A 24,303-nucleotide genomic window follows, 5' to 3' on the forward strand; every position below is an offset into this window, starting at 1 on the left:
TATATAGAAAAAAGCCAGAAGTGGCACTGTGACTCAAGAGGTAGAGTGCTAGCCTTGAGCAGAAAGAAGCCAGGGACCAGTGCTCAGGCCCTGAGTCCATGCCCCAGGACTGGCAACAAACACAAAACAAATAAAATATAGTCAGGAAATGTGAGTTCCAATCTGTAGCTTGTATATGTTCTGAGCTCAGCAAATACATATGATCTGGCCAGTCTTGTAACTCCTAACCCTTAGACAATAGGTTGGGGAAAATGAAAACACAGGTAACCATTCAAGATTCCTTCTGTACACATTGTCTTGATCCATCCATGACAAATTCCCACATCTTTATTATTTCAGAGGATAAGACATGTTAAGCAGCCTCTCTCCTATGTTTTGAAGGAGGAGGCAAATTTAGATAACTCAGTATTTCCTAGACCTGAAATCACATTAAGGAGCTACGGAGCTTGGCACTGGTGGCTCATGCCTGAAATCCTAGCTGAAAGAGTATGTCCCAGCCATCCTAGGGGACCATGCAGAGATAGTCATGGACAGAAGGTTTATAAGGAGGTTTACTAGTGGGGTCATATCTCCCACGGGAGAGGGAGCAACATGGTATCTGGTTTTTGCTCCTTATCCAGGTGGTGGCTTCTCTGGGGCTAAAGGGGAAGTAGGTAGGTCTGAATGGTGAGTAGGAGTGGCCCATTATAGTTCTAAGGCAGGGAGTATGGGTATGGGTGGATCTGGGGGCTAACCTGAGGACCTAAGGGGTGGGTGGGTGGGAAGGATGCTAACACTAGCTACTCAGGAGGCTGAGATTTGAAGATCAAGCTCCAAAGCCGGCCGGACTACAAAAGTCAGTGAGGCTCTCATTTCCAATGAACCACAAAAAAAAAAAAAAAAAAAAAGCCAGAAGTGGAGCTCCGGTTCAAGCCCTGAGCAAGAAAGCTCGGGGACAGCGTCCAGACCCTGAGTCCCAACCCCAGGAGCAGCACAAACACAAATAAAACCCATCTTGGTACTCAGTAGACACGACGTGGAAAACGAACTATGCAACTTGTGGGCAAGGACGGGAGGAGGCGACACTGTCCAAAGAGAAATGTGCTCATGACCTGACTTATGCAATGGTTAACGCCTCTGAACAACATCTAAATAAAATTATATTTTAAAACACACACACACACAATCAACCTTCTAGGAGACCGCCTGAACTACTTCCCACGCTTTGACCTTCTTTGCCGCCACTGGAAGCGACCGGAAGCGCAGTAGCCGTCGGGGGCGGTGCCAGGACGAGACAACTCCCAGCATGCACCTCTCGGGCCCCGAAACTTTTTCTTTCCGAGCCCCAGCTACGGAAGCGGCCGTAGCAATTGCGTACCCGAGGCAGTTTGGCCTCGCCGCTTGCCGTCGCGCGCTCATTGGCGCCCGGGTTACCGCCCCCCTTTTCCGCTCGCCTCACGCACGCACACGCACGCACGCGCACGCGCGGCGCGTGCCCACGCCCCTCTCCGGGGCCTAGGGCGCACGCGCGCGCACGCTCGCTCGCTCCCTCGCTCGCGGGGCCCGGTAGGCGGTGGGGGTGGGGGGGGCGGGGACCGGCGGGAGGGGAGGAGGGAGGGGAGGGGAGGCGGCCGACGGCGTCAGCGGTGGCGCCTGTGGGACGCATTAACCCCGAAGCCCCGGCTGCTTGGCCGGTGAGCGCCGCACCGGCCTGGGAGCCGGCGGGAGGGTTCGGAACCGAGTCAGCGCGCCCCCCACCCGCACGAGTCGGACCGCTGAGACCCCCCCCCCCGAAGTCAGCCAGGGGCGCAGCCCCGGCCTAGGCCGCGCGGAGATGCCCAGCTGCGGCGCTTGTACCTGCGGGGCGGCGGCGGCCGCCCGGCTTCTCACCACCTCGTTCACCTCCGCGCCGAGAGGTAAGGAAGTAGTCCCGGGCCTGAGGCCCTTAGCCCTGGAGGGTTGGGGTGGAAGACCCCCGGGAGGGCGCAAGGCCAGTCCCCATCCCTGAGTTGGGCTGGGGTGGGGAAGCAGAGCAGAGGGATGCGAGGCGCTCTATCCGACGGGCTCCCCACTTTCCCCGCGGGATGGAGCGCTGCCAACCCCCTGAAGCAGCTGCTCCCCAAATGGGAAGACACCCCGCCACCTTGTGTGCTCGTGCGCTCGGCTGGCCTGCTCCCCCCGCCTCCCTCCCGGATCGGGGCCCGGGATGTGGTCCCACCTCGTACCGAGTCTGGGCGAGGCGCTCAAGGTTCCGCCTCCCTCTGCCCCCGAAGTGAAAAGTGACCACAGACCCCCACCCCCACCCCCCCAACTCCGCGCTTCCCTTTCTCGGAGCCCGGCCGAGTGCCCGTCGGGCCTGTCGGAGAGGTGAGGGGCTCCTGGGAAAGTTAAGCTAAGTGGCTGTCACTTTGGGGGGGGGGGAGGGTTCCCTCCCCTAGCCTCTGGACGTCTGGCCGGCTTCGGACGCCGGCCGCGCAACACTGGAGGTGTCACTGTCATTATGTGGGGCCTGTCGCCCCTGGGACGCACACGGGGGGGCTCTTGGTACTTGTGTCGTCCGAGTCGCCCAGGAAAATCAGAGAGATCCGGGGGGAAAACTACTGCTGGAGTGCTTTTCGAAATCCTCGGGCAGATCGTCAGTCGTTTGCCAGCTCCCCAACTTGACAGTCTAGCTGGTGTCCTGCCAAAGTGGCTCTTGTTTGTCTTTCCTCTCTGCTTATCAGGAGTTGTGACAGTGGCACCCCAGCCAGGAGATTCCGGAAAAGAAACTTTTTTTTTTTTCTCTCTTCCCCAAATCTATGATTATCAGACTCTGGTGTCTAGATCTAGATCCTTTAGCACCCCAAACTTCTACATGAATTCCTGTGGTTTGCTCAGTTTATGACCCTTGGGTTAAAAAAACCCAAAACTTGTTTTGTTACTTTTTTTTTGTTCACTCTTGACATCCCCATTGCTTACTAAATGTATATCCTGGCAGTTGATTTAGTACACAGGAAGGGATTATTAAATGGAGGTCATATGAGAGGATTGAGGCCCCAACAAGATGTCCCAACTCCAGAAACTTGATTTGTAAACACTTGACTGGGACCAGCACTTTTAACCCATTTATTTGACATGCATTTGCTGAAGGCCACAAAGGCCAAACCATTTTCTGTGCTAGAGGTTCAGGTTTGAAATTGGTGAAGTAGACTCAAAGAATAGTCAGGTTTCTATAGGTAGATAAAATAGTTTGGTGTTCTTTTGGGCAGGAAGCCTTGTTTGAGAAAGTTTTTGATCTTCTATAGTTAATCCCTGAAAATTTATGGATTATAGCCATTAAGTGGTTATTAATTCAAAACACTTAAAAAATTTAAATATACCAATCACTAGGCAAGTCAATATAAATTCATGCCTTATTTATTATCTAGTTTTGTATCAATATATATACCAGAGGCCTTCAAAAATACAGGATTGTCATTTCCTTTTTTTTTTTTTTTGGCTAGTCCTGGGGCTTGAATTCAGGGTCGAGGCACTGCCTCTGAGCTTTTTTTACTCAAGGGTAGTGCTCTACCACTTGAGCCACAGCACCACTTCTGGCTTTTTCTGAGTAGTTAACTTTCTTCCCAGGCTGGCTTTGAACTGCAATCCTCAGATCTCAGCCTCCTTGAGTAGCTAGAATTACAGACATGATCCATCTGCCTGGCAGAATTGTCATTTTCATGGTAGGATTAAACTTCAACATAGAGATAGCATCCCTCTTAGAGTTTATTATTTTATGTAACAATAAAATAAAGTTTTTTTATATTCAAAAATTTCCTAAACCTTATTACAAAGCCAGCCTACCTTTCTTCCTTCATTTCCCCTTCTCTTATCTTCACCTTCCCTTTTATTTCTTCTTTTTTCTTTTTTTGGCCAGTCCTGGGGCTTGGACTCAGGGCCTGAGCACTGTCCCTGGCTTCTTCTTGCTCAAGGCTAGCACTCTACCACTTGAGCCACAGCGCCACTTCTGGCCATTTTCTGTATATGTGGTGCTGGGGAATTGAACCCAGGGCCTCATGAATACGAGACAGGCACTCTAGCCACTAGGCCATATCCCCAGCCCCTATTTCTTCTTTTTTCAAGATGAGATCTGCTTAAGTTGCCCAGACTTAATCTTCAACTCCTAAGCAAAGCCATGTCCACTGCCTTGGCCTCCTGAGTGCCACCACTGAGTGCTACCACACCTTGCTATTTTTTTTTTTTTTGCCAGTCCTGGGGCTTGAACTCAGGACCTGAGCACTATCCCTGGCTTCTTTTTGCCCAAGGCTAGCACTCTACCACTTGAGTCATAGCGCCACCTCTGGCTTTTTCTATATATGTGGTGCTGAGGAATTGAACCCAGGGCTTCATGTATATCAGACAAGCACTCTACCACTACACTGTATTCCCAGCCCCACCTTGCTATTTTTATAGTAGACAGTCTGTACATAAGCCCACAAGAAAGAACTTTATTGCTGGGAGAGTTTTTTTTTCTTTATTGTCAAAGTGATGCAGAGGGGTTACAGATTCATATGAAAGGCAATGAGTACATTTCTTGTTCTACTTGTTACCTCCTCCCTCATTTTCCCCCCTTCCCTTCCCCTCTCCTCCCAAGAGTTGTGCAGTTGGTTTACATTGAGAGTTATTTTTATTTAGGATTCTTGGAAAAAAGAAGGGTGGGAGGAAGAAGATTCAGAATTGAACTTTGTCTAGTTTATTAATACAAACATGAAGAATTTCTTATCAAAATATCTATAATATTTCTAACAAGATGGTGAATTCTCAGTGTAATGAATTACGGAGAAGCAGTTTCAGAACTTAGAAATAATTGTATTTCCATTGCCCCATCGGGCTAAACTGAAATGGAACTTTGAAAGGGACTAGTAATTTATCATACTAGAGACTGGATCTATTTTCTTCTCTTGATGAGTTATATGTTTTAATTTTTTGTATGTATCAAATTTAATGTGTTTTTCATCATTCTCTGGATATGAAAGCTGTAGTAAAATAGAAATTTAAAATTTCCAACCAAATTGCTGGTTAAGTGTACTTGGCAAATATAAGAATACTTTATATTCAAAATATGTACATTAAGATATGCTTGAGGGCCTGGGTAGTAGAGTGCTTGAGGCGGCCTAGTGGTAGAGTGCTTGCCTAGCATGCAAGAATCTCTGGGTTTGATTCCTCAGTACCACATAAACAGGAAAAGCCAGAAGTAGTATTGTGGCTTAGGTGATTGAGTGCTAGCCTTGAGCAAAAGAAGCTCAGGGACAGTGCCCAAGCCCTGAGTTTAAGCCCCAGGACTGGTCAAAGAAAAAGAAAAAGAGGTGCTTGCTTCCATTTAAAAAGTCCTAAATGACAGTACTTGTCTGAATTTGGCTGTAAGAAGTGTGGAATTTATTTGGAATTCATTTCTGACTGTCTTCAGTCTGTGTCCATTCAGAGGTATCCCCTCATAAGGGCATAAATGAAATGTGTTGATGTCCTTCCTTTTCATGAGAGTTACATAATATGCCCACATTAACCAATTTTTAGCTAAATCATCCTCTCTCTCTCACACACACTCACACACACACAAACATACACACGTAACCACAAAATAAGGCAAAGTGAATAAACGGAGAAACATCTTTGAATTTGCTATCACAAAACATTGTGTGTGTGTGTGTGTGTGTGTGTGTGTGTGTGAGTGTGTGAGTGATAGTGGGATTTGAACTCAGGACCTCTCTTGCCAGGCAGGTATTCTGCCACTGAAGCAATCCTCCAGCATTCTTTTGTGCTAGTTAGAGCTTGAACTCAGGGTTTCATGCTCTCCCTTAGCTTTTTCACTCAAGGCTGGTGCTCTACCACTTGAGCCATACTTGTGCTTCTGGATTTTTGCTGGTTAGTTGGAGGTAAGAGCCTCAAGGACTTTCCTGCCCACCTGACTTCAAACCTTGATTCTTAGATCCCAGCCTCCTAAGTAGCTAGGATTACAGGCATGAGCCACTGGTGCCCAGCTTGCACTGATTTTTTTTTTTTTTTTTTTTGCCAATCCTGGAGCTTGAACTCAGAGCCTGGGCACTGTCTCTTATCTTTTGCGCAAGGCTAGTGCTCTACCACTTGAACCATAGCACCACTTCTAGCCTTTTCTGTTTATGGGTACTGAGGATTCAAACCCAGAGCTTCATGCATGCTAGGCAAGCATGTATGTACCACTAAGGTACATTCCCAGTCCATCTTTTTTTTGGTTTACTTATTGTCTCCTAACTCTGGTAAACTGTTGACAAGCTTCCTTGGCAAGCTAGGTGCTAGTGACTCACATCTGTAGCACTTCACTCAGGAGACTGAGATCTGGAGGATGGAGATTTGAAGCCAGTCCAAAGAGAAAGTCTGTGAGAGTCCATCTCCAATTAAACAGCAAAAAAGCCAGGCTAGAGGCATGACTCAAGTGGTAGAAAGCTAATTGAGAGCACAGTCTCAAGTTTGAGCCCTGTTACTGTATATAGGAGGTGTACATGGGTATACACATACACAGTGCTATGAAATGTATAGAATGTTGTTTTACCTGGGGCCACTTAATGCTGCAATGAGAACTCATACAGACCAGCTTGGGGAATGGTGCTATATAGTATGCAATATTGCTCTTGTGCCATTCACAGGGTCTTCATAGCCTAGATTAGCCTCAAACTTACTATCTCCCTGTCTCAGCCCCCGACTATTGACTACAGTTTATGTTGTGGCTTACTTTGAATCCATATGGAATAATCAGGAGGCAGCAGAGACCCAGTGGACCAAATTTGGCCACATGCATTTGCTTAGTTTTGTGTTTGCTTTCCTGCTGCATGCAGTGCACAGTAGTTGGAACTAAGTGCATGGCCTGCACAGCACAAGATATTTACTGCTCCCATCCTTTACACAAAAAGCTGTAGGTTAAGTCTTTAATATATCTCCCTTTTTTTTTTTTGCCAGTCTGGACCTTGGACTCAGGGCCTGAGCACTGTCCCTGGCTTCTTTTTGCTCAAGGCTAGCACTCTGCCACTTGAGCCACAGCCCCACCTCTGGCCATTTTCTATATATGTGGTGCTGGGGAATCGAACCCAGGGCTTCATGTATATGAGGCAAGCACTCTTGCCACTAGGCCATATTCCCAGCCCCTAATATATCTCCCTTTTAAGAATATTAATTCCAGGGCTGGGAATGTGGCATAGTGGTAGAGTACTTCCCTAGCATGAATGAAGCCCTGGGTTCGTTTCCTTAGCACCACATATACAGAAAAAGCTGGCAGTGGCGCTGTGCCTCAAGTGGTAGAGTGCTAGCTTTGAGCAAAAAAGAAACCAGGGACAGTGCTCAGGACCTGATTTCAAGACCCAGGACTGGCAAAAAAAAAAAAAAAGAATATTAATTTCAAATATGGCAAGTTTAAAGTGTTTGAAATCAGGTAGTTATATGTTATTTATTGCATTTTTTCTATAAGATTGAACTATCTTACTACAGTGTTTTGACTACGTAAATTTGTTCCTCCAGTTTTTTATTATTTCTGTAAAATGCATATGATACTTCTTAGCCACTTTTAAATGTGTTTTTCTATAGTATTAAGAACAGTGAACATCAGAATAGTGAGACAAAGGGTAAAAGGCAAACCAATGCAACAGCAGTACTTACAAGACAATATGTAGTAAAACCAACTGTACAACTGGGGGGGTGGGGAGCAGGGAAGGTGGGAGAAAAATGAAGGAGGAGGTAACAAACTTTGACAAAAAATGTACTCACTGCCTTATGTATGTAACTGTAACCCTGCTGTACATCACTTTGACAATAAAAAAAAAAAAAAAAGTGATAGACAGGAACCAGTGGCTCACACCTGGAATCCTAGCTATTCAAGAAGCGGAGATCTGAGGATCATGTTCAAAGCCAGCCTGGGCAAGAAAGTCCATGAGATTCTTATTGCTAATTACCAAAAAGTTGTAAATGGAGGTATGGCTTAATGTGATAGAGTGCTAGCCTTGAGTGAAAAAGCTCAGGGAGTGCCTAGGCACTGAGTTCAAGTCTCGGGACCAGCATTAAAAAAAATAATAAACATTGATGTGCAACCACCCACTGACTGCCATCCACATTGGTTACTTAATCTTGTAGCACTGAAACCTTTTACTGGTCATCTCCCCTCTCCCCCAGCAGCACCATTCCACTCACTGTCTCTGAGTTTTCCTACCAAGTACCTTGCCTAAGTGGAAAAGTATGTAATTTTCAAAAGAACACTAGAACTTTGTTTCCATTGTTATTACAAATCCTGCCCTCATATAGCCAAAGAAATGAGTAGTTGTTGGATACTTATTCTCATTGGTAGGCATTGAATAATGAAAATACAGGATATAAGTATGCTTTTTTTTTTTTTTTGTCCTGGGGCTTGAACTCTGGGCCTGGGAGTTGTCCCTGAGCCCTTCAGCTCTGGGCTAGTGCTCTACCACTTGAGTCATAGCACCACTTCCAGATTTCTGGTGGTTAATTGGAGATAAAGAGTCTCACAGGCTTTGAACTTCAATTCTCAGATCTCAGCCACCTGAGTAGCTAGGATTATAGGCATGAGCCACCTGCGCCCAGCTAAGTATGGCCTCTTTCAAAAATCTGCAGATGTAGCAGATGGTGAACTCACATTTTGCATTACTGAGTATTGAACTCAGGGTCTTGTGCTTGAGCCCATGCTCACAATCCTTGTGTGTTTTCAGTTTGTTTTTTAGGTAGGGTCTTGTACTAATTTTGCATAGGTTTGGAGTCTTGCCTCTTCTGGAGTAGGTATGATTACAGTAGTGAGCCACCATAGCTGGATTGTTTTTGAGATCATCACTCTCCCACACTGTTCTCAAATCATGATCTTGCTGTCTCTGCCTCCTGAGTAGCTAGAATCAGGCATGTGGCACCAAGTCTACTCTCATCAACTATCACATTTTAAAGGAGCCACAGCTTGTTATCTGGTTGATCTTGCCTTATTTATTTTTTTTTGCCAGTCATGGGGCTTGAACTCAGGGCCTGAGCACTGTCCCTAGCTTTGTTTTGCTCAAGGCTAGCACTCTGCCACTTGATCCACAGCACCACTTCTGGCCCTTTCTATATATGTGGTGCTGAGGAACTGAACCTAGGGCTTCATGTTTGTTTTTTGTTTTTGTTGCCAGTCCTGGGGCTTGGACTCAGGGCCTGAGCACTGTCCCTGGCTTCTTTTTGCTCAAGGCTAGCACTCTGCCACTTCAGCCACACCACCACTTCTGGCCGTTTTCTTTATATGTGGTGCTAGGGAATTGAACCCAGGGCTTCATGTATACGAGGCAGGCACTCTTGCCACTAGGCCATATTCCCAACCTTGCCCTATTTTGAAAGAGTAGATTTGGAAAAATTTGTTTACCTTGAATGATTCAGAGGCCTTGGCTTGCTTATTTCTGAGAGAACTTTGCTCTTTCAATGTCATTGTTTTCTTGCTCACTGTATACTGCTGCTGTGAAAACCAGCTTTTTTCAACCTTTTACATGTTTGGAGGGCTTTGTTTCCAGGAAATGTATTGAGGCATGTCTATATGTGGTGTGTAGACTAATAGATTTCTCTTTGTTCCAGGTATTTCTTGTAGCCGCATTCACATACCGGTTTTAGGAAGGCTTGGGACCTTTGAAACTCAGATTCTGCGCAGAGCCCCTCTTAGAACTTTCTCAGAAACGCCAGCATACTTTGCCGCAAAAGATGGGACAAATAAAGATGGCTCTGGAGATGGAAATAAGGTTATTTGAATCTTTATTGGCACCTATACCCATATTGAACCCCTTTTTCTGTGTGGCTGGGTATCTCATTCAGGGCCTTGTGCATGCTAAGCAAGCCCTCTACCACTTATCTACACTGCCCAGTCCCTAGTTGCCTCTTTTAAACAGTTAAATACAAAAATACTATGTATTCCATTGGCTTATATGTTTTCTGTAGGAACTATGAGATGTATTTCAAATGATCTGATAAATGTGCTATAGTTTTGTGTTTGTAAATGTATTTATTTAAACTGGGGTGTGTGCTTTTGCCATTCAGGTTAGGCTAGCCTGGAACTTTGCTCAGGCTGGCCTCTACCTCATGATCTCTTTGCCTTAGCCTCCTGAGTGTTAGGTTCAAGAGTGTGCCACCATACCCAGCTTATTTTATGTTTTATTGATCAGTTGTAGGGCTTCAACTCTAGGCCTGGGCGCTGTCCCTGAGCTCTTCAGCTCAACACTAGCACTCTACCACTTGAGCCACAGTGCCACTTCTGGTTTTCTGAGTGGTTTATTAGAGATAAGAGTCTCATGGACTTTTCTGCTGGGGCTGGCTTTGAACCATGATCCTCAGGTCTCAGCCTCCTGAGTAGCTAGGGTTACAAGCATGAGCCACCGGTATCCAGATATTTTATGTTTTATTTTGAGCCATGAAGTACTTTTTTAAGCATTATATTAGTGAGCAGTAATTAAGCTTTCTGAAATCCAAAGGTAATAGAGAAGTATCATTAAATAATAGGTGTAAGGGACTTGGGATGTGGCTCAAGTGGTAGACGGGTTGCCTAGCAAGCACAGGACCCTGCGTTCAAGCCTCCTCAGTATTGAAAAAAAAAATGCATGGACATTCCTGAGGGTTGAATTAGAAATACCCATTATTTCCTAGTTTGATTTAATTTGTGATATAATGCTGTATCTCATGATACTATATAACTCATGATACTATAAACTGTACTTTATATTCTATCTAAAAATTGTGTATTTCTGTTTGTTTGGTTTTTTTTTTTGGCCAGTCCTGGGCCTTGGACTCAGGGTCTGAGCACTGTCCCTGGCTTCCTTTTTGCTCAAGGCTAGCACTCTGCCACTTGAGCCACAGCGCCACTTCTGGCCATTTTCTGTATATGTGGTGCTGGGGAATCGAACCCAGGGCCTCATGTATATGAGGCAGGCATTCTTGCCACTAGGCCATATCCCCAGCCCCAAAATTGTGTATTTCTGGAGCTACTCTAAGGTGCAAGTAGGTACTCTTTATTCAGACTAAGTACAGAACACTCTAATATCTATGCTTAATCCTCACAGCAATTCTGAAACAGGTGAAATTATTTAAAGATGGGAAAAGCTATGTGTAAGAATGTTATATGTATATATCCCTGCTATGATAACGACTCAATTCCATTGAAAGTATGTTTGCTTTTTGGGGGGGAGTAGTGAGTAGGGTTTTGAATTCAGGGCCTTGTGCTTGCTAGGTAGGTGCTCTACCATTTGAGCCAAGCCTCCATCACTGAGTGGCAGTTTTTTACCAATAGTAACTTTATTTTCCCCCTTGGAATGAGTCATTGAAAGAAAACTACCATAAGAAGGGATTTCAGATGAATGCATGTGTGTTAGAACTGATTTGACTTTTGTGATAAATAGGACATTTGACATCATGATAACAGAATTATAAACTAGTAATTCCTTTGGAATTTGTAAAACTTGAAGATTAATTGTATATAATGTGATTTACTTTTAAGCTATATATAAAGTTGTTGCCTGTAACTAATAATTGATAGTCTGTCTTTTTCTCCCTCCTGCTTTTAGAAATCAGTGAGTGAGGGAGGCAGTAAGAAATCAGGCTCTGGGAATTCTGGGAAAGGAGGAAACCAGCTGCGCTGTCCTAAATGTGGTGACTTGTGCACACATGTAGAGACCTTTGTGTGTAAGTATTGTAGTGTTCTTCTTATCTTTTCTGTGCGTCCTTAGAGATGTGGAAATATATCCATTATATAAAAAAGTAATTTTCATCCTGAGTCTTGATGATTCTGTAAATGTTCACATAAACTGAATTTTCCTAGTCTGGTGGTGTTTTATGTGAGTTATAAGAGAGAATTTAGGAAAAACATTTTTTTGTTTATTTTGTTTCTGAGTTTATTTCAAATTTGGATTTTGTGATCTTTTTCATGTGTGTAATCACTGGGTTGTAGAAGGAAGACTTACTTTACATTTCTCTACATGTGAGTGTGTATATGTGTGTATATGTATGTATGTATGTATACACACACATATGTATATATTTTGGCCAGTCCTGGCACTTGAACTCAGGGCCTGAGAGCACTGTCCCTAGCTTCTTTTGCACAAGGCTGGCACTCTACCACTTGAGCCACAGCGCCACTTCTGGCTTTTTCTATATATGTAGCCAGGATGGGCACCAAAAATAAAGGGAAGGGGAGGGAGGGGAGGCCTCCTGAATAGATTTTTGCTAAGGTACTTCTTTTTCTTTAGTATATCACACAAGTGTGTTTAATGAGGGCAGTATTTTTGTTTATTTGTTTTATTTTTGTTGCCAGTCCTGGGGCATGGGCTCAGGGACTGAGTACTGTCCCTGGCTTCTTTTTGCTCAAGGCTAGCACTCTACCACTTGAGCCACAGCACCACTTCTGGCTTTTACCTATATATGTGGTGCTGAGGAATCAAACCCAGGGCTTCATGTATACAAGGCGAGCACTCTAGCACTAGGCCCATATTCCCAGCCCCATGAGGGCAGTATTTTATATTAAAGAATAAAGTAATCATTTTAAGTAAGAAGTATATATTCCCATATATTAATAAAATTAGATATTTGTCCTGTTGTTTGTTTTTTTTCCTAGTTCTGGGACTTGAACTCAGTCCCTCGGTGCTGTCTCTGAGCTCTTTTGCTCCACTTTGAACTGCAGCTCCACTTCTGATTTTCTGGTGGTTAATTGGACATAAGGGTCTCAAGGACTTTCCTGCCCGGGCTGGCTTTGAACCAGTATCCTCAGATCTCAGCCTCCTGAGTAGCTAGGATTACAGGTGTGAGCCACCAGCTTGTGGCTGTGTCCTGTGTTTTTTGGTTTTTCCCCTTTGGCAGCTTAAGGCAGAATCTCACAAGCTGGCCACAAGTTCACATGACCTATTCTAATTTTGTCAAAACCACCAATCAAAGCCTCCAAAGAACAATTTGGTAAATTAAACCTCTGAACTAGGTTCACTGTAAGCTTGTGTCAAATACAGTATTCAGGTCCAATTTAAGCAGCCCTTAAACAGTAAGTAGAGATGAGATGTGTTGATGTTTAATCTCTTTCCCTTTGACCTAATTTCCTTAGAGAAATATTTTTGATTGTGTGTTCTTAGGCCAGATTTTCCTGTCACACAGCCTGAACTAGATTAGTCTTCTCTGCCCTTTAATCCTTGTACTTGTTTACCATTAGCAACAGTTGCACACTTGTGCCTCATCATAAAATAAAGGCATACCCTGCATTCCCAGTAGTAGGAAATGGTGATAATATTTAGGCTCTTGTTAATTTATGTTAATTACCGTACTTGGAATGCCTTGATCTTTTTTTTTTTTCAAATTTTTATTATCAAACATGTACAGAGAGGTTACAGTTTCATTAGGCATTGTTGATTTTTTTTTTTAGGTAAACATTTGTAATTGATCAGTGAATAGAAAACATGCATTATTTAATTTGCTGCTAGAATTCATAAACAATTTATGATAATTGGCCTTGTGTTTACAAATGAAACATAACAATTCAACTGATTGGATTAGTAATGAAGTTTATTAATGGGGAATTAGTTCTGTTTTTCATTTAGAATATTTTCTTTTTTCTTTTTTTTTTTTTGTTGCCAGTCCTGGGGCTTGAAATCAGGGCCTGGCCACTGAGCTTCTTTTTGCTCAAGGCTAGCACTTTACCACTGGAGCCACAGCTCCACTTCTGGCCATTTTCTGTTTATGTGGTACTGAGGAATCCAACCCAGGGCTTCATTCATGCTAGGCAAGCACTCTGCCACTAAGCCACATTCCCAGCCTAGAATATTTTCTAGAGATACATTTTCTATCTTGCTTGCTAGTAGGCTATGGTAAGTGTTTATATTTATAATTTTCCCAAATGAGAAAACTTCCTTTAGTTTTAAAAATATTTCCTTCCTCTGCAGTTTTACCTATTTGTTTTTTTTTTTTTTTTGCTTTTGGTTGCGGGGGGTGGGGGGGTATCATCATGGGATTTTGAACTCAGGGCCTAGGTGCAGTGGGTTCCTGATCTCTTTTGCTCAAGGCTTACCACTTTGAGCCACAGCTCCACTTCTGGTTTTCTGGTAGTTAATTGCAGATAAGAGTCTCAAGGACTTTATTGCCTGGGCTGGCTTTGATCCTCAGATCTCAGTTGCCTGAGTAGCTAGGATTATAGAAGTGAGCCACCAATGCCTACCTTGCCTGTCTATTTGGATTACAAATAACTCTTATCTTGTCATACCAGCTCTGTTTTATCTGTATTTATATGAGATGCTTTACTGTGTATATTGATTTCTGAGGTCCCTGCTTACCATGTATAGAGTTAGGCACCGTAAAGACTGATTTTTATATGTCGTCATTCTATAGCCATGTTTAAACCAGAAAGAAAGGAAAAACAAATAATCTCTTTGGTTTAGCATAATAAACAATTTTAAAGCTGATATATTAATGTGAGTTTTTTTAATATTTTTAGAGATTAAAATAGATTTACCTTTTTCAACTTTGAGGAGTGCTTGAAATTTTTCATAACACAGTGTTAGAAAGATACATTCAGGGCTGGGAATATGGCCTAGTGACAAAGAGTGCTTGCCTCGTATACATGAAGCCCTGGGTTTGATTCCCCAGGACCACATATATAGAAAACGGCCAGAAGTGGCTCTGTGGCTCAAGTGGTAGAGTGTTGGCCTTGAGCAAAAAGAAGCCAGGGACACTGCTCAGGTCCTGAGTTCAAGCCCCAGGACTGGCAAAAAAAAAAAAAAAAAAAAAAGATACATTCATCTACATTTTCACAATTCAAATATTTCAGTACAGTGGTTTTAAAATTCTTTCTATTGAATGGGAGGTTGAAAGACTGCTGGATCTTTGGGCCTGATGAAGAGTCCATTAACAAATGACAGGAACCCAGTGGAAGTAAACAGAAGGGGGGAGTGTACTGAGCTCCTCTCTCCTCAGTGTGTAAGCGAGGCTGGTTTTGCTCTGCAGGGTAGTGAACTACAATCTACACTTTGTCAGTGTTTAACTTCATTTACAGTCTGTTGTATGTATGTATTCAATTTTATGACACTGGAGATTTAACTCAAGGCCTGCAGCATGGTGGGCAAATAAGTACCCTATCACTGAGTTACACTCCCTGGCCTACAGTGAGTTAAGACAAACACTGTTGGAATTTTTTCCCCCTTTCTTTTCCTCTGCTGACCTCTCTTTTCTTTTTCAGCATCTACCCGTTTTGTCAAGTGTGAAAAATGTCATCACTTTTTTGTTGTGCTGTCTGAAGCCGATTCAAAGAAAAGCATAGTTAAAGAACCTGAATCAGCAGCAGAAGCTGTAAAATTGGCATTCCAACAGAAACCACCCCCTCCCCCCAAGAAGGTATAGGTTTAATAAACATTTTCTCTTGAAAACATTTCCTTGCTTCTCCTTAGTTTATCGTGAATCTTAAGTACTATAAGCTCTAAGTAGAGACTCTGTCTTGCTAAATTGTTATTGCCGTTTGATGTTCAGATTTAGGTATAGATCCTTTTGCTTGTCCCCTTTGTCATGCTTACTAAGTTTATTTATTTTTTGCCAGTCCTGGTGCTTGAACTCAGGGGCCTGGACACTGTCCTTGAGCTTCTTTCGCTCAAGGCTAGCACTCTACCACTCGAACCACAGTGCTACTTCTAGCTGTTTCTGTTTATGTGGTACTAAGGAATCAAACCCAGGCTTTAAGCATGCTGGGCAAGCACTCTACTACTAAGTCACATTCCCAGTCCATGCTTACTAAATTTAATGCCAATGAAATATAATTGGAGGATAATTAAAGTGACTAGTACCAAGCTACTTTGAAATAGAACCAGTACTTGTACCAAAATCTAGCTATGAGTTTATTAGTTTGGGGCTGTAAATAACACCAGTCTGCAGTTATCCCTCTTAAATTTATCTCTTATAGTAAAACAGTTTCTAATCTTAATAATGTGATCAAAATGCCCAGTGGCACTTCTGGGTCCATGGTATGTGTTTTATGAGAACCAGGACCCAGGTCTCCTGACCTAGTATTCTCTTTGTTGTTGGTAATGGGGCTTGAACTCAGGGCCTGGGCATTGATTCTCAGTTGTTTTGCCCAAGTCTGGCACTCAACCACTTTGAGCCACAGCTCCATATCGGATTTTCAGATGGTTTATTGGAGAAGAGTCTCAAGGCCTTTCCTACTCAGGCTGGCATCCTCAGATCTCAGTCTCCTTAGTAGCTAGGATTACAGGTGTGAGTCACCAGTGCCCAGCTTGTCTGCATACTTTCATTATTTCTTACTCTCTGTCTCCTGCCTCCATGTTCTTCTTTCTGCGTTTACATGACAATATTTGTCTCTATCCAAATTTATGGCAGGTTTAGTAATTCATAGGTATAATTTATGAGCAATGAATAAGATTTCAGAAACTATAAAATATTTAACAACTTACTAGGCGGATGGGCTCATGCCTATAATCCTAGCTACATAATGTATCATGCCTTTAGCATTTCACTTTCATAAGGCTGTTCCAGTTTAAAACTTGAAGCAAATATTCTTGGTAAATCACTTAATGTGTATGGTCTTACAATATCTTATAGTAAATTGTTCATACCTAATCATTTTTCAGATTTATAACTACCTCGACAAGTATGTTGTTGGCCAGTCATTTGCTAAGAAAGTACTTTCAGTTGCTGTGTATAATCATTATAAGAGAATATATAATAATATCCCAGCTAATCTGAGACAGCAAGCAGAGGTGGAGAAGCAGACATCATTAACACCTAGAGGTTCGTATTTTTTGATAGTTGACCAAAATAGATTATATGTTTAGAAGCCATCTTGATTTGTAACTCCTTGATTTCATCTTGAAACATTTCTAGCACAGTGCATCATTTTTCAAAATGCTTTTATCTTCCTCTAGTGGATCATAAAATCATTGCCAGTAACATTAATTAAAAAAAATAGATGTGAATAGAAAATACCAAAGAACATTAATTTTGTAGGTATGGTAAGTGTTATTTCTTTAAATTTGGAATCACAGAGTAAAGTGTGCTTCTTTTTGAGAGTCTCCATACAGTGTTTGAGTGGGAATGTAGCTGAGTGGTAGAGTGCTGGCCTAGCATGCACGAAGCTATGGCCTCCATCTCCAGTACCTCAAAAACAAACAAGGTTGCAGGTCACTGAGGTAGAGATTGAGTTGTTGCTTTTGAACTGTTGACTTCACCACAACTAGTTCATCATGAACAGATCATTGCAATGCCCTGTACAACTCTGAGTTCTTCTCTTTTGGGTTCAGGATACAGAATTTCATTTGCCTAAGTCAGAGATATGTGGAGATGATAACTGTTTATACAGCATATCCAGTACTCTTTCTTCTTTGGGCCCCAGCTACAGAGTGCCAGGTTAAGGGCAAATTTGTAAGTGATTCTAAGTGCAATTCCTATTCATTTTAGATTCTATTATACAGTGTACTGTATAATCTCAACTTACTGTGGATAGTGAAGCAGGTTATGTTAATAAATAATTTTGCTTAAAAGTACTATGAATAGAGTAAAATGTAAATCTTAAGTTTTTGTTTTGTTGTCCAGGGAGCACTAATTCTGATTTAGATAATCATTTAGGTTCTTTTTAAGTCATTATTGTACAGTTTGAGGAAGTTCTGCTAAATACTTAGAATTATAAACTTACAAATAATACCTTTTAATTATCTTCAGTAGCTAGTATATGTGCAGCTGATTTCAATGTTGACATGTTGAACTTAACTGCAAAATAGTTGTGTGGTGGTATCAGTTACTTTATTTTTAGAAAGCATACGCCATGAATAGTAGACAGTTGGAACCTTCATTTGTATGAAGTCCACATAGCGCTGTCTTGTCTAGGAGCAAAATTTTTCTTGTTTCAGTCACTGGACTAATGTTTCAGTAGTTATATGTTCTAGAAGCACAAATGTTTGATTATAGTATGAAGGATTTTAATTCTCACTAGAGGCTTAAATTATTACATTCTTCTCTTAAAATATAGATAATTTTTAATCTCATTTATGTGAATACTAGCAACTGGACAACCGTCATTAAGCCTGGTTTTATTTTGTTTAGTCTTAAAGGGATGCATTGTATAAGTAACTTCTGAAATGTGAAAAGCTGAAAACAGTTAAATATATTTGGGAGCAGGCAGGAATGGGATAGTCATTGTTTCTCCAGACTAAGTAAATAAGTAATATTTTTCCTGTTGCCATTTTCATTTTCTTTCTTAGAGTTAGAAATAAGAAGACGGGAAGATGAGTACAGATTTACAAGTAAGTGACCTCTGTACAAATCAGGTCCTCTGTGACTCCATTCCTTTGGAGAACTGTCTTGGTTAGGTAGAGTATTGTGTGCATATGACCAAGAAGGATGTATAGTATCTAACTAAGAGTGTTTATCATACATGCTTTTATATACTTTGAGTGCAGTTTTTAATGAATTTGTCTGGTTGGGTTATTTCAGGTATTTGGCGGGGGGCGGGGGAGTGGAGGCGGGTTGTGCTAGTCCTGTAGTTTGAACTCAGAGCCTGGGTGCTGTTTCTGAGCTTTCTTGAGGTACAGCTCTACTTCTGGCTTTTCTTTTTTCTTTTTGGTGATTAACTGGAGATAAGAGTCTGATAGATAGACCGGATTCAAATCATGTTCTTCAGATCTCAGCCTTCAGATTAGCTAAGATTACAGGTGTGAGCTACAGTGCCTTGCTATTGTGATACTTCTTAAAGTATAACTTAGAGAAATACAAAATGCTGTGGTTTCCCTCTATTAATACATACATGTTGATAGGAATTGTATTTTTCTTTTCTTTTTTTTTTTTTTTGCCTGGGCCTTGGACTCAGGGCCTGAGCCCTGTCCTTGGCTTCTTTTTGCTCAAGGCCAGCACTCTGCCACTTGAGCCACAGTGCCACTTCTGGCCGTTTTCTGTATATGTGGTGCTAGGGCTTCATGTATATGAGTCAACTACTCTTGCCACTAGGCCATAGTCCTAGCCCAGGAATTGCATTTTTAAAGCTGTAGTTTGCTATTACATACACACACATGCACACACATACTTTAAAACACTATTTTTTAGAGTTGGCCTGGTCTAAGTGACTGTAAATTGGGGGCTAGGAATATGGCCTAGTGGTAGAATGCTTGCCTCCCATACATGAAGCCCAAGTAATATTCTTTATCTTTCAAAATGCCTCCATATCAGTAGTCTTCCAGTTCTGGCTGTGTATTTGAAGTTGATAGAACAGGTGGTATTGCTATTTTATTGGTTAAGAAACAGAATCATAGGGGCTGGGGATATGGCCTAGTGGCAAGAGTGCTTGCCTCGTATACATGAGGCCCTGGGTTCGATTCCCCAGCACCACATATACAGAAAACGGCCAGAAGTGGCGCTGTGGCTCAAGTGGCAGAGTGCTAGCCTTGAGCAAGAAGAAGCCAGGGACAGTGCTCAGGCCCTGAGTCCAAGGCCCAGTACTGGCCAAAAAAAAAAAAAAAAAAAAAGAAAGAAAGAAAGATTACATGACTTGCTCAGTTGGAGACAAAAGACAGTTTCTGACCTCTGGTGCTAAGCTCTCCTCATGCTGCCTGCATCTGTGTGAAACAGCCTCTTCCTCCTATGTTACATAGATGAGGGTGAAGAGGTCCCTTTTCTTTCCTTGAGGTCCTTCGTGTTATAATCATATGTTATACACTTGTCACTAGATAATCTGTACTTTTCTTTTTAGGTAAGCAGTATTGACATATTTACATTTTTCTAACTAGATGCCTGTTGTTAGATGTGGGGTTTTACAAGGCACAGCTAGAGTAATTCTTTTGGCACTCTTTCAGAATTGCTTCAGATTGCTGGCATCAGCCCTCATGGTAATGCTTTAGGAGCATCCATGCAGCAACAAGTAAATCAACAAATACCTCAGGAAAAACGAGGAGGTGAAGTATTGGATTCTTCACATGATGACATAAAACTTGAAAAAAGTAATATTTTGCTGCTTGGACCAACTGGGTCAGGTAAATAACTTTCTGGGAATTTTACTAGTCATTAAAAAAAAACAACTAATAAATGATTCTGCGGCCTATACCTTGTAAATGTGAGTTGTGCATCCTAATGGGGTGAAAAAAATCTAACACCGAGCTCACACTCTACTCACTTTGAGCCACAGTGCACCACTCAGGTTTTCTGGTGGTTAATTGGAGATGAGGGTCTCTCAGACTTTCTTGCCCGGCCTGGCATTGAACCATGATCCTCAGATCTCAGGCTCCTGAGTAGCTAGGATTACAGGCGTGAGCCACTGGCACCCAGCAAATTTTTGTGCAAATACTTTGTAACAGTGTCAATATACCTTTTTCTTACTGTTTGTATCTGTAGGTAAAACCCTGCTGGCACAAACTCTGGCTAAATGCCTTGATGTTCCTTTTGCTATCTGTGACTGTACAACTTTGACTCAGGCTGGATATGTAGGTGAAGATATCGAATCCGTGATTGCCAAACTGCTCCAAGATGCCAACTATAATGTGGAAAAGGCACAACAAGGTATGTCTTAAGTACAGGTTGTCCCCAGATTTACTTTTATTAGCAAGGAAGTAATTATTTTGAGTCAAGGGCTGTTATTCCATAGTTACATAAGTGTCTGTCACAAACTTTTTAATATACCAACTGAGGGCCACAAGTCTGTTTTGTCTTGTGACTAAGATGGCTGCTGCTAGAGTGAAAACACCCAAGTTACTATTCCATATGTCCTTAATACTGCTGTTGCTTTGCTTGTTCTAACTCCCTTCTAGACTTCTGACTTTGGGTTTAGGGAAAGGGCAAGAGCTGGTAAATATGGCAAGTGCAGAATGGATGAGTCTAGATGCTGCATTTCTCCTCTCTGCTTTACTTACATGAAGAGCACAACCACTGTCTGTTCATATTCCTTTATAATGAGAATGTGGATGGGAAAGAGTGAGCTAAAGTTTTGTTAGTGTTAGAACCATATATATATGCCTCATACCTCATGCTTCTACAGTTTCCCATAATAAAAAAAATGGGGAGACATTTCAAGGGTAGGTAACTTGTCAAAAAGTTTTGTCATACTCATATAAATGGAATAAATTCCAAACCACATGCACAAAATCATGAGAGATATAGTAGTATTTTTAAAATATCAAGCCATTGCGTATGTTAAGTATGAAAAACTTAATAACCTTGCTCTGTAGCCATCTAGTATTTTAAAACTGAGACTATCTTGTGTCTTATCATTTTCGTATTATAAATAGAATCCTCCTTAAATTATAGGAATTGTCTTTCTGGATGAAGTAGATAAGATTGGCAGTGTGCCAGGCATCCATCAGTTACGGGATGTAGGTGGAGAAGGCGTTCAGCAAGTAAGCAGTTGAATATTTTGTTCAAGCCCACTAAAAGGAAGGGAACACATCAAACCTCCCAAATATTGTACGTTTGGTTTCACATTCAACTAGATCTGCATTGTGTATTTCTCCCAGCCTAAACTTCACATACTGTTGTAAAGTAGCTCAGATCCTAAAAGAAGATTATTAATGATTTATTTTATTTTATTATTATTATTATTTTTGGCCAGTCCTGGGCCTTAGCACTGTCCCTGGCTTCTTTTTGCTCAAGGCTAGCACTCTGCCACTTGAGCCACAGCGCCACTTCTGGCCATTTTCTGTATATGTGGTGCTGGGGAATTGAACCTAGGACCTAATGTATACGAGGCGAGCACCCTTGCCACTAGGCCATATCCCCAGCCCCTATTAATGATTTTAAGTAGCAAATTTCCTTTCTTAGGAAATTAAGATACTTTAAAGAACAGAAAAAATAAAATTTAATCTTTGGGGTTTTTGTTTGTTTGTTTGCCAGTACTGGGGTTTGAAGTCTTTAACTCACTTGCCTGCTGGCATTCTTACCACTGAATCATGCCTCCAGCCCAGCTTTTTGTTGGTTATTTTGGAGATGCAGTCTCACAGATTTTTTTGCCTGTGTTGGCCTTGAACTGTGATCCTCTGTATCTCAGCCTCCTGAGTAGCTGGAATTACAGTTACCAGCTCCTGGCTGGCATCTTTGTTGTTTTTATTCCTCAAAGGCCCAGTGAACATTTCTAAACTTTTAAAGAAAGTTCTGATTCCAACTAGACATGAATGGCCCATATTTGTTTCTTACTCCTTCCATTTAGGTAGAAGATGGGTATAAAATAGTGTTTCACTCCTTGCAGAGTCATAATTAAAGTCACAGTGGTCTTTTTGGCCAATGTAACCTTTTAATGGCAACTACTCATGATAAACTAAAGATTGAAGAAAATGGCTTCAATTTTTTTGACAGACATAGAAAAATTTGATCACTTAAAAATTTGCTGGGAAATTTTTTTGGTACAGATACTTTCAAAATTTAACATGGTAGAATAGAATTTTAACTAATGTGAAAGATCAATTTTTCCAAAATTTTGAATATTTAAACCATGTTTGAGTACCATTTCATTCAGTCAATCAAAATTCTGTCTTTATGTCAGAATTAGGACTTTACCATTAAAAAACTTCCAAGACTGTTTTCCTGGGTTATAATATATCAGAAGTCTTGGCATATGGTCATTTCAAATAATTTCATGTCATTTCAAGTAATTCATGAATTATTAATGTGATAAAATGCATCTATTTTACATGTTAGTTGTAGAAATGTGGGAGTTTTCATTACATATTATTAACCTTATCTACATATTGTCTCCCTCCCATTGAATCCCGTTACTTAAAGTATGATAGTTAATACACTTTTATGGTGATATTAACAAATTCTTTGTTCTTTATTTAGGGCTTATTAAAATTACTAGAAGGCACGATAGTCAATGTTCCAGAAAAGAATTCCCGAAAGCTACGTGGAGAAACAGTCCAAGTTGATACAACAAATGTCCTGTTTGTTGCATCTGGTGCTTTCAATGGCTTAGACAGAATTATCAGCAGGAGGAAAAATGAAAAGGTAAACTTTCTAGAGGGCTTTTTCAGAACATTTAAAGAGAATGGATACTCAGTTTCTGTTCTTATGTGCATTGGTGACCAGTCATTTTTTTCCCCCCCCTTGGCTGGTCCTGGAGCTTGAACTCAGCCTAGGTGCTATCCCTCAGCTCCTTTTGTTTAAGGCTAGCCCTCTAACATTTGAGCCATAGCCCCATTTCTGGCTTCTTTTGGTAATTTGATAAGTCTCATGGACTTTCCTGCCTGGGCTGCTTTTGAACCAAGATCCTCAGATCTCAGCCTCCTGAGTAGCTAGGATTACAGGCATGAGCCACCAGTGCTGGCCAGTCATTTTACTTTCTTAGAGCGTATCAGAAATGTATTTCTAGTTGTTTTCATTTTAGATCGGTAAATTAAGGAATTTTAAAATATCTTCATGTGGGGCTGGGGATATAGCCTAGTGGCAAGAGTGCCTGCCTCGGATACATGAGGCCCTAGGTTCGGTTCCCCAGCACCACATATACAGAAAACGGCCAGAAGCGGCGCTGTGGCTCAAGTGGCAGAGTGCTAGCCTTGAGCGGGAAGAAGCCAGGGACAGTCTGTGCTCAGGCCCTGAGTCCAAGGCCCAGGACTGGCAAAAAAAAAAAAAAAAAAAAAAAAAATATATATATATATATATATATATCTTCATGTACGAACATTTTTAAAGTATAAATTAATGAGTTCAATTTTATATTTTATATATAACAAGTTCTGTTATTATTGAAGGTTGCTATCATATAAACTTGTTCGTTCTGTTTGCTCATTTCAGTGAAGCCCAGTAAATAGCCCAATATTATGTCTTAAATCATACCTGGCATTTACAAGCAGAGAGAAAAATTTGGGAGTGTAAAAGGATTTGCGTCTTTTCTTTATGCATTCTGACAAGTCCTGTTTGTTTGTGGTAATTGGGCTTAAATTCAGGGCTTTCAACTTGTTAGACAGATATTCTATTATTGCCTGGCCTCCAGCCCTTTTTACTTTTGTTTTTCTGCTAGAGCCTTAGAGTCTCTTTTATTCCGGATAGTAATCCTCCTATTTTTAGGCTTCCCACTTAGCTGGGATGACAGACACATACCATCATGCCCAGATTTTTTTGGTTAAGATGAATTCTCAAAAACTTTATTTTTTGTCAGTCATGGCATTTGAACTCAGGGCCTGGGCTGTCCCTGAGCTTTTTTGCTCTAGTTTCAGTTCTGGTGGTTACTTGGAGATAAAAAGTCTCAAGGACTTTCCTGCCTGGGCTGACATTAAACATTTTTTTTTTTTTTGCCAGTCCTGGGGCTTGGACTCAGGGCCTGAGCACTGTCCCTGGCTTCTTCTTGTTCAAGGCTAGCAGTCTGCCACTTGAGCCACAGTGCCACTTCTGGCC

General features: G+C 41.7%; 1 protein-coding gene across 1 annotated transcript in view; it reads left to right on the forward strand.

Moving 5' to 3' along the window:
- The first annotated feature begins 1,608 nt into the window (after positions 1–1,608).
- The window catches only part of Clpx (caseinolytic mitochondrial matrix peptidase chaperone subunit X), a 31,117-nt gene continuing 8,422 nt past the window's right edge, over positions 1,609–24,303 (forward strand). The window contains exons 1-10 of the mRNA XM_048332120.1: positions 1,609–1,895; positions 9,559–9,719; positions 11,532–11,649; positions 15,176–15,330; positions 16,575–16,734; positions 18,201–18,242; positions 19,785–19,961; positions 20,320–20,484; positions 21,229–21,317; positions 22,753–22,917. Of these exons, the coding sequence (XP_048188077.1) occupies positions 1,814–1,895; positions 9,559–9,719; positions 11,532–11,649; positions 15,176–15,330; positions 16,575–16,734; positions 18,201–18,242; positions 19,785–19,961; positions 20,320–20,484; positions 21,229–21,317; positions 22,753–22,917 (1,314 nt within the window). The 5' untranslated portion in view covers positions 1,609–1,813. The remainder of the gene's footprint in view (positions 1,896–9,558; positions 9,720–11,531; positions 11,650–15,175; positions 15,331–16,574; positions 16,735–18,200; positions 18,243–19,784; positions 19,962–20,319; positions 20,485–21,228; positions 21,318–22,752; positions 22,918–24,303) is intronic.

This window comes from Perognathus longimembris, chromosome 23 (assembly GCF_023159225.1).
Source record: "Perognathus longimembris pacificus isolate PPM17 chromosome 23, ASM2315922v1, whole genome shotgun sequence".
NCBI classification, from domain to species: Eukaryota; Metazoa; Chordata; class Mammalia; order Rodentia; family Heteromyidae; genus Perognathus; species Perognathus longimembris.